We start from the raw sequence: 10,980 nt of genomic DNA on the forward strand, positions 1-10,980 counted from the left end.
ATACCTACGCAGAAAAATGAATTTCAACGAGTGCCCTACAGCTTTGGACCTCATGTCTGTCTAGCCCATCCATCCCTAATATGGTACATTCTGGACATGTTGGACTTCAGCTCTTATGATTCTGTTTGCTGCTCTGGCTGACAATAATGACAGCTGAAATCTAACCTTTCTGGACTACATCCAGTTGACAAATTTAGCTCTTCCATCCTTTTACTATTCTCTGTTGAAATACACATTTATTGGCACAATGTTTAAGATTTAGGATTTTACTAGCTTTTAGTTGCTCTTTTTTACTTGCCATCTTTTTATGGTATTGCTGTTTAATGGTATTACTGTTTAATAGTTTTTACTGGATACATTTCTTAATCGTTTAATATGGATTCTATGTGTTGCAAAGACGATGAAGCTACCTTGAGAACATTTGCCAAAAAGATAGTAATCTTCTCGTTGAAGTAGGCGGCGGGAATTGGTGGTGACACTTTTTTTAGCTTTTTAGAATTGGTTCCAAATTCCCCCAGAAGTTCTTCCACTTTGAACCAAGCACGGATATGCAATCATTGGGTTTTCTTTTGTTAAATAATATTCAATAAGTAACTAGCAACCACTTAATTGATCCAGTTTATGTATTTGAAACCCCCCCCCCAGATAGCAGCAAAGACTTATTTCAATATATGACTTTTTTCCCATCTTTGCTTGTGAATACAATGGCCAGTTTGTCTTGTTTGTGGTGAGACAAGCCAAGACAGAGAAAAAGGAAATATTTCATTCTCTGTCACCTAAACATAGAAGGATCTTTTGAAAGGAGAATGTACCACACTGGCTGTTCATTAGCAGCAGCAGATGCCTTTTGCTGCATCCTTCAAATTGGAGCATTACCTAGAAATGATAGCTTAATGAAAATACTAAGAATGTTCTGAAAATAAAATATTTGTCCTTGAAATGATTTCATGGAATTGTTTTATGACAGTATTATCTCTTCTTTTTCTGAATGTCTTTTAAAGTGTTACTAGACAACCTGTGACCCATTTACCCATCGATTCAGAGATATTTCTTTATCCGATTCCTCAATGTCTTCATAATGACAGAGTTTGTAATGTATTGTTTCCACTGGAAAATTTGTGATCCATTCAGAGATTTATCTGCCTTGAAAATAGCCCATGCTGAACTGTATAGTACAATGAAACATCAAAATGTCTTACGATAATTTGTATTTTGTCATAAACTGTTTTATAATTTTTATATTATAAATTGTTTTATAAAATGTGCCAAATTCTACAGGGGTCATACCATTGTGTAAATTAGCGCACTTGAGATATTTTGGTTTCAAAAATGTTGCCCTATGGTGCACCATTTCATCCAGGTAAGGTTTCAATAATCAAAAGTTTTAGTAAGTATATAGATTTAAGGAGAGGTTACATTGGCTTTTTGGTTGTCAAGTGTCCACTCAGTGGATCTAAAACTTTGCTCTTTAAAGTCTTTAGGAAAACCAAGAGTTCACAGGATAGTTACCTGTCTGAATTCTCAAAATGGGCATAAATATGTTCTTACCTCTTTGAAAATTAAATGAAAGGCAGGTGTTCTAATTCAGAGAATGTATTATAATCCAGTTGGTTATAGGTTATAATCCAAAGAGCCCTAAAATAAATTGTCTCAATAATGCCTATATTTGCCTCAGCAAGGCATTATTAGGGAGATGGAGAAAACCATCAAATGGGATTTACATCCCATAACTGGCCCTTTCTTAAGCACTAATATGCCTCTCGCTTTATCTCTGACAATGCAATTTCTTAGCTATTAGATGAAAATCCTTTTGCATGGAATTGGTTTTAGCACCCTAATGGCAGAGAGACAGAGTGCAACACTGTTGATATTTTTTTCTCAATTTTATTTTATTCAGAAGATTAAAATACAAAATCCAAAAGAAAAAAAATTAACAAAGACAAAATTAGACAATAACACTAAAATGTGTATTAAAAAGAACAAAAAAACCTCATATTATCCCCCTAGTTGAACACTGACAAATCTATTGCCACAATAATAGCTTTTCCCCCTTGCAAAACAGGTTCAAAATTTATAAGATTCTGCGTCTATTTGCAACCCAATTGACCTGTCATACATTACATATATGAAAGAAAAATAGTTAATAGGTTAAAAAACAGCACAGATAAAGTTCAAGGCATTTTGTTAACAGTCTGTTATTGTGATTTACTTGTAGAAAGCCTGCATGGTTTCTTATTTACCCACAAATCATCCCAATCATTATCTCTGATCTGTTCAGGATGAAATACCCTCAATTGGCTCTTAATAATGATACCTTTCCTTAGGTTTTTAATTGGGAACTTTCCCAACAATTGTATCTCATTTTCAAAATTTATAAATCTCTTTTGTAAATATCTCTGCAACACCCATCATTGAAAAATTCTCCTTAAATCACAGCATTCCTCTTACAAGAAAGTTCAGTCCATCCTTCATCAATTCCATTACCTCAGAATTTTTTATTCATATTCTTTTCAATCTTTTCTGGCAGATCCATAATTTTTTCACATCAGACAGCAAAAATCAGGTTCCAATTCATCAAGTTGCAAACCAAGTCTATTATTTCCTGCTTTTGGATATCATCTTGAGTTTGCACAACTGCTATTGACTCCTCAATTTTTTTTTACATTTTTAAATAAAACCAGTTACATTCTTTTTTCAAATGCTTTCCATAAAATTTTATCTCCTTTAGAAACAGTTGAGAATCACACTGTTCATCCTTCAAGAACAAGAGAAACAGATAAGTCATAGCCCAGCGTCCATAAGGGAAAGGTCCCCCTAAGGGATTAAAGAAAGGGAAAATTTCCCATCAAAATTTTAAAAAATAAATATCAAAGCTCTTTTCAAAAAAACTAGAAAAAAAATGCAATATAATCCTACATAAATGTAAGTCCAATTGGATGATTTCACTGCCATAAGAAATATATTAACCTTACGGCTAAAGTGAAAATAATTTAGAATTTAACAGTAAACAGTAAAAGAACAGAAAAAGTGTTGTAAAAGTGCAGCAAGGAGTTATAAAAGAGGCCAGAAGCCAATTAGTCATAAATCAAGACATAGTAAAGCTTCAAAAGATGCAATTAAAATCCAGATGTGATTAAAACACACAGACACATACACACATACATACAAATAACTGAAGGAAATGTTGGCAAGAGGTCAGACCTTCCCATCCGAGCTCCTTACCAAGAACTGCGGCCATCAAGACCCCCCCTCTTCTCCAGGGGGCACGATCATCTGAAGATTGTCTTGTGTCCTTCCTAGTCTCCCCTTAAAAAACAGGGAGCAGACCCACCTAGTCTCCCCTTAAAAACGGGGAGCAGACCCACCAAATAGTCAGCTTAGGTGGCAAAATCAGCTCATCAGCAGCAGGAGAAAAAGAATTGCCCGTCGTTCAGCACGCCATCTTGGGGGAGGAGTTCCCTGTTAATATTTTTTGATCTTTTGGCAACTTTTGATAGCATTCACCATGGTACAATGGAACTATTGTAGAAATAAGGGAAATGATTAAATATATGATCAGAGAGTAATCATATCAATTGCATTTATTTTTAATTATGTAATTAAATAACTGGGGCAGGGTGGCTCAGCAGTCAAAGACACGGAGCTTGTCTGCTGGAAAGCTGACAGTATGGGTTCAAGACCTGAGCGCTGCATAATGGGATGAGCTTCCGTTACTTGCCCCAACTCCTGTGCACCTAGCAGTTTGAAAGCATGCAAATTCAAGTAGATAAATAGGTACCACTTTGGTGGGATGGTTAACAGCGTTCTATGCACCTCAGTGTATAGTCATACTGGCCACATGACCATGGAAATGTCTTTGGCTAAGAAATGGAGATGAGCACCGCCCGCTACAATCAGGCACACCTGGAAAGGGGAAACCTTTACCTTTAATTAAATAACACCACTGTTTTTATAATTTACCTTATTTGGATTGACAGCTGTATGTCAAATGCTATGCAGTTGTTTGATTGCAACAGATTTAATGTGGATTTAAAGGGTGGGGATACTTAAGGAATATTGCATTTATTTTATATAGAACTTCATAAACCATAAGGACTAAGCACATACAAATTATGGAATTTACTTCAGAGTGTTTGCTAAGAGAATTACGTCTACTTTTTTTTAGCACAAAAGATGCTTTTATTTCAGGTTGCAGGTCTTCAAATGGCTTGTCAGGGTTAGGGTTAGTGAAGCCAGGTAAAATGCTCCAATTTAATTTTAAATGTAATTAAGCACAAATACACTGGATATTAGGAGTCCTTGGTGCCCTCTGAACTTAGTTATTTTCTTGCAAACATTTTATTATCCAACTAAGCAACATTTATCAGTACTAGTGGCTGATGATGTTACCTGGTTTAGGTAATGAAACGTCTGCAAAACAAACAATCGAGCTGAGAAAGTACCAGGGACCTCTCATTTCAATCCTGAGTTATGAATATTATCCTGATACATTGAATATTAGTTTCCATATGTTTTCTCATTATATGATAACAATACTGACACAGTGGGAATTTCTTAATGCAAACTGCTCCACCTGGTGGTTCTTGAAAATCATCTGATTCCAAATCATATTAAAAACATCAATGTAGTATCAACTCCTGTCTAGCCTACATTGTCTCCCATCCAACTATGAATTAGGGCTGAACAGTTATCACTACCTCATTGGGTACATGCATAGTTATATAATCTTCTGGCAGCGAACCAGATGAAGTACAGATGTATTTCTCAATTTTGACAACTTTAAGATGGACTTCAACTCCCAAAATTCCTCAGCTAGCAAAACTGGGGAATTGAAATCCAACCATCCTAAAATTGCCAAGGTTGAGAAACACTGAAGTACGAATCTAGTAGTTCATATTTCTTCACATTTGAAAAACATTGATGGATAAATTAACTGATACTGAAGATTAAGCTCTGAATTGAAATAATTATGAATAGGTAGCTTTAGGAAACAACAGCAGTTATATATGACAGGGCTAAATATTTCAATCTGCTTGTTCTGTGAGCCACTTTACGTTTGGCATATCTTGCTAGCTATGCAAGCAACAACTGTGTACTTAGAGAACCATGGCACGTTTTGAAAATGCAGCATGTGAATTGATAGCCCTTATTAGACTTGTCTCTTGTTATGAAAAATCTTAGTCACTTAGACTTCATAGGAAAAACAGCAAGGGTATGCATGGAAAGTGAAATAAAGCAATAAAGCTTAGCAGCTAGATCAGAACTATTCCAGTTTTATTAAAAGAAAGATATCTCCAGACAACAGTACTCATAGTCTTGACAGTTCTGCCATTGCAACTTACAACCATTTTTCACAGCACTGATTTTTGGTAATTTCAGTATTTGAGGGAACAAATTCAGGATTGAGAAATTTGTGATACATATATCACACAAATACATTACATTGTTGGCAGAGATTGCTTGCAATCTTTGTATGTGGTAGAAACAGCATCCATTACTGTTTTCCTCCTTAAACATCTAAGGAAGCAAGCAATTCAAGTTCTGAATCAATGTTTTAGCACTTCACCAGATAAGGAAGACAGACAGAAGTGTGATCCTTATATGCCATAGATATTCCTGCTCAGTCAAAATGTGAAATAAATAATAAATTGGTTCAATTTCTATTAATAAAAATGAAAATTGAGATCAGGAACATTTAACAAGAACTTTGCTCAGGAAAAGTCCCTCCCCAGTTTTTGCCATGATCTGAGAAGATGGACTGCAAACCTAGTTTCATTTCAAAATCAGAGCAAAAGTGCTTTCCATCTCCATCTTTGATAAAAAAAATGTTCTAATAATAATAGCAATTTGAATACCAAAAACTGGTGGCCACATCTGTATTGGATTTATTCATACAGAAGTTGTATAGATACTTGTCAAAGATGTTTTAATTTCAATTCCTGTACTGAGCAAGGCTGAAGTGAAGTGTCCCTTACATTCCTGAGATTCCTCATTGATAATCTTATAGCATATAATCATATTGATTATATGATCTCCAAGTGGTTGATTGATACTACTCCTAAATAGCATTTCTTTATATATGCAAAGTGATTGCCAACTACTTCAGCGAATAGGATTCTCCACAAAATATTATGAAGGCAAATGAGATCATAAGTAATCCTTTGGGTTCTTATTTGGCCAGAAAGACTATCTGTTCCAACATTAAGAGTTCCGGGGACCAGATGCATTCAGGAACCTTCTTCTTTTCTTGCCACATTTGTTAAGTGAATCACTGCAGTTGTTAAATTAGTATCAAGGTTGTTAAGTGAATCTGGCTTCCACATTGACTTTGCTTGTCAGAAGATTGCAAAAGGTGTTCACATGAACCCAGGACACTGCAACTGTCATAAATATGAACCATTGTCAAGCACACAGATGTAAATCACATGACCATGGGGATGTTGCAACGGTCATAAGTGTGAAAAGTGGTCATAAGTCACTTCTTCAGTGCCATTGTACTGAAAAGTCACTAAACAAACTGTTGTACGTTGAGAGCTACTTGCACTGTAAATAGCCATCAAGACGGTTAATGAATTGTCTACCATTTCTTAAGTATCTCTTGGAAAATTCTGAGACCCCCACAACTTGTTTTTTTTGTATCACAAATATTCAGTCCTTCACTCTATGAATCAATACATAGAATCGGAGTATTAAATTGAGCAAGCTTAATCATAACTCTCTTGTGCCTTCTACTCGCTTTTCAAAATAGCTGACACCCATGAGATCACTAAAGTCGACAGCAGGAAAGAATACACTTTTTCCCCCTAGATAAATCTATTTATTCATTTATTTGCTTGTTACCCTAGTTTAAAAAAAGGTTGGATTACAAGTATATAAACAATATAAAAAGTATAAAAACAGATTCCATAGATTTCTACTACATTGATAAAAGTGCATAACTACATACAATTCATCTTGCATTACTACTTGAGGAAGAGGGAAAGGGAGGAACAGTCTGCTGTAGTAGTAATAAATAAATAAATACAGAAGAAGAGATGATCCATATTATAGTTACATATAATTCATACTGTAATTGTAAATGCACAGAAATGTTGACCAATATTGATTAGAATAAGTATCAACCAAGAAATTAAAGATAATCAAGATGCCTACATGCATCCTTCAGAGTTTACCAACTCAGCAAAACTGCCAAGGCATTAGGTCAGTCTGGGGGGAAAAACTATTTTATCCTCCCTTTAGAATAAGTCTCCTATTTACAATAGGGGATAGGGACAGAAGAAAGGCAATTGAGGGTACCCTATAAAAGTAGGAAGACAGTGTTTCATAGTCATATTTGTCTGACATAGCACAACTAAGATTTCATTGTTCAGTTAAAAAAAATCCCAGGCACATTCATAACAGTGCGCTGCAGAATCAAGTCGAAATTCTCATGCTATTCAAATGAAGTAAAACAAAAATTGAAAGCAGCAGAACCCTTGCAAGGAAGCCATTATTTTGATCCCCAAAAGCAGGCAATCACCTATTAGCCACGTTTAACAGAAAGCTGTTCCTGGGTAATCAAGAGCTTCAGTAAAAATAAAATAAAATAAAATAAAACCAAGCCAGGAATCATAATGCTTCAGTTTACCTTATTTCTGAAGCAATTCTGACATAAGGCAAGAGCCTTACTGAATTTCACAATAATTAACTACAGCGACATTGCCTAAAAGCAATGGTGGGATGTGTAGGAACTTGGGAGTCACTAAAGGGACTCACACGGAAGTGTTGTGGGGGAAACCAGAAAACTTGTTTTTCAAGCTTTTGGGACATGAGATATTGATATCAAATTAGGGGTAATCATTAGGGATGTTAACTAGCTCTCTTTTGGGAATCGGGCAAAGGAGGAGCTACAACAGCTGGAGGCACTTTTGGATAAGGAGAGGCAAATGAAAATTCCAGGAGGGGTAGCAGCTGGGACAAAGATTCAAGAATGATGAGTAACATTTACTATGGCTAGGTTGCATGAATCTGTATGTGGGTCTCTCTGCAGGCATTCAGTGAATCTGTGAAATGTTTTAAGAGAATATATTACATAATTCAATTTCCTCAAGGCTGGTGTATGGGCTCCTGTCATATCTAGCAAGTCTGATCAATGGTTGATTCCAACCAATAGTCAGGCTGAACTACTGGTGTGGAAATAAGAATGCCATGAGTTGTTATAAACACATTTATGGAGGATATAATTCAAAACATAGAGAGAGAAGGGAATGAAAAGAACTAAACCTGAAATTTGTCAACATGGCCTTCCTTTGAAGTTTTCAAACAAAAGGAAAAACTTACTAAAATATGTGGTATGGTTCTAATCCAGTGGTGGCGAACCTATGGCACGGGTGCCAGAGGCGGCACTCAGAGCCCTCTCTGTGGGCACGCGCGCCGTTGCCCCAGTCCTAGGCCTTCAGCTGGGTTTTATAAAACCTTTTCGCTTTAGGCCTCTGCCGCCATGGCCAAAAAAAAAAAAAAAGGTTCAATCAATCAATTTCAACTTCTTGCGGGAAAAAAAAGATCTTGCAAAGTTGGAATTGATTGATTGAACTTTTTAGTCCTACCCAGTCTGCCGTTACCACTGCAGCCACGCCCACTCAAAGGGCCACACCCACCCAGCACTCGATGATGCATAAGTGGGTTTTGGGTTGCAGTTTGGGCACTCAGTCTCTAAAAGGTTCGCCATCACTGTTCTAATCCCATAGGCCAATTGAAGAACTACTATTATGAATGGATAATAGACAGCTGTTCCCACTCTGAAAAAGTGGACACAGGTTTATATCTGTAAGGGAAACTTATTTGGTAATTAAAGAAGGTTTTGTCATTATAGCACTGTGTTTACTTCATATTACTGTTCAATCCCTATGCAAATGGAAAACATTTCTACTATGGCTTTTCTGTTGGAAAATAATATATGGATCTGCAGATGTTGTTGAGCTCCTACTGCAGTCAACTGCATCTAATCTGCCCAACAGTTAAGGATGGTGGGAGCTGCAATCTAGCAGCTGAAGGACCACCTGTTGCCCATCCTAAAATATTATGAAAGAACTGTTTCCTTGCATAAATTACCTGCAATCTTATTTGTGGGGAAAATTATGATTTAAGATAGTGATACCACCCCTTGGTCTGATCCACCTTCACACTTGCTACTTTTGCTTGTCAAATGCATCCTGTCTATTCACACATACATTCTTACTATCCAGAAATAGTAAGTCAAGTTAAACATCTTTATCGTTTCTGAAGCATCAGTAGTAAGAATTAAGAACGCCGCAAACTTTACATCATATACATGGTAGAGAAGTCTTATATAAACTTCAGTATCCAAATTCATGCCATGGTTCTGCCTTACTAACATGGCCACCCTCTGGAAATACAAGCCTTTCAACTCCAGAATTCCCAACTATATAAAGCACAGGTGTCAAACTAGATCATGTCACATGACATATCGTGATGTTTTTTGCCTTTGCGGAGCTGGGGTGGGCATGGCCTGTGCGAGACACATCCGGCCCGCGGGCTGCCAGTTTGATACCCCTGATATAAAAGCTCCAAATACTGAGAATTGGAAGAGCAGAATCGATGAAGGACACTATACTGGGGAAGACTACCTTAGAGTCATCATTATGTTTCCCCTCCACATAGAGAGAAAAAATGGCTACCTAAAATTTATCATGCCAGGCAGGAACACTGCTTATGACAAAAATACATACTCTATATCAGGGGTGTCTGCAGAGTATGATTTAAAAAAAGTCAAGATGGAAACCCTAATAATGCAATGGAAGACTCTTCTCCTTTTTTTAATCAATGTTAAACATAAAAAGAGGCAAAGCTTTGATTGTGCTACTGTGGCCACCATCTCTTTTTTTAACCATACGCTGCAATCACCCCTGCTCCACATAGTTGACAGCCTTCCAGCCATTCACTCCGAGACAAACAGGGTGGGAACAAGGCTGAACAAAGATGAAACACAGCAGCTTTCAGCTTCATTATGTGGTCTAGCCCATTTGCAATATTCCTTAGTCTTTTTCTGAAAAGATATCAAGGGACTCTGAATTAGTAGAACTGATGCAGTAAAAAAAAAAAAATCTTCAGACAGTTCAAGGGGGAAAAAAGTCTTTTGGCAGCATAGCAGGTCTCCAAAGTAAAAAGAAGGCCACTTCAACAGATGGCAGAAGAGGTGTCATCTGTCCCCCTCTGCACCTCTTTAAGGAAGTCACCACTCTTCTTGATTGGTGATGGTGGAGGATGGAGGAACTGGCGGTGGAGACTTCTCGGTTGCAGGCTGCTTATTACGACAGCAGGGCTTGAAGAGATGGGTGTCTATAAGGACTTCTCCAAAGCGACCTTTGTAAATAATTCCACAGCAAACCTTTTGCCTTCCAGGGGGAAAACAAACTGTTACTACACATATAATTTATTAAACTTGTATCTCACCAGACTCTGGATGGCTCACAGCAATCCAATAAAGACATTGCAATAAAATCAATAAGGCATAAAAGATAAAGATTAAAAACGGCAAGCACGGTGAACTGAGGGGGTCTTGATCACCCTCGCAAAAGAACCAGATCTTCATGATTCTTTTAAACAACAGCTGATTAAGGGCCATATTTTAAAGATAATTTAAAAGTAATTTATATGTAGTTATTGGACTGTTCTCACTGATGGACAGGTGGGCCTTTTTACATTTGCCTAGTTTTTTACAATATTTGTTTGTTTATTCATATTCATGTCTATCTGGACCCGTTCCAGTCGGGCTTCAGGCTGGGTTACAGCACGGAAACGGCATTGGTCACGCTGGTCAATGATCTCTGGAGGGCCCGGGATAGGGGTTATTCCTCTGTCCTTGTTCTTTTGGACCTCTCAGCGGCTTTTGATACCGTGGACCACGGTATCATGCTGCAACGTTTGGGTGGGTTAGGAGTGGGAGGCACTGTTATGCGGTGGTTCTCCTCCTTCCTCACC

General features: G+C 37.2%; 1 protein-coding gene across 1 annotated transcript in view; it reads right to left on the reverse strand.

Annotated features, from left to right (window-relative positions):
* Positions 1-10,231: 10,231 nt before the first annotated feature.
* SINHCAF (SIN3-HDAC complex associated factor) overlaps positions 10,232-10,980 on the reverse strand; it is a 14,327-nt gene continuing 13,578 nt past the window's right edge. The window contains exon 5 of the mRNA XM_015815677.2: positions 10,232-10,394. Within this exon, the coding sequence (XP_015671163.1) occupies positions 10,232-10,394 (163 nt within the window). The remainder of the gene's footprint in view (positions 10,395-10,980) is intronic.

Source organism: Protobothrops mucrosquamatus, unplaced genomic scaffold (assembly GCF_001527695.2).
Source record: "Protobothrops mucrosquamatus isolate PMUCROS unplaced genomic scaffold, P.Mucros_1.0 scaffold363, whole genome shotgun sequence".
In the NCBI taxonomy this organism is placed as follows: Eukaryota; Metazoa; Chordata; class Lepidosauria; order Squamata; family Viperidae; genus Protobothrops; species Protobothrops mucrosquamatus.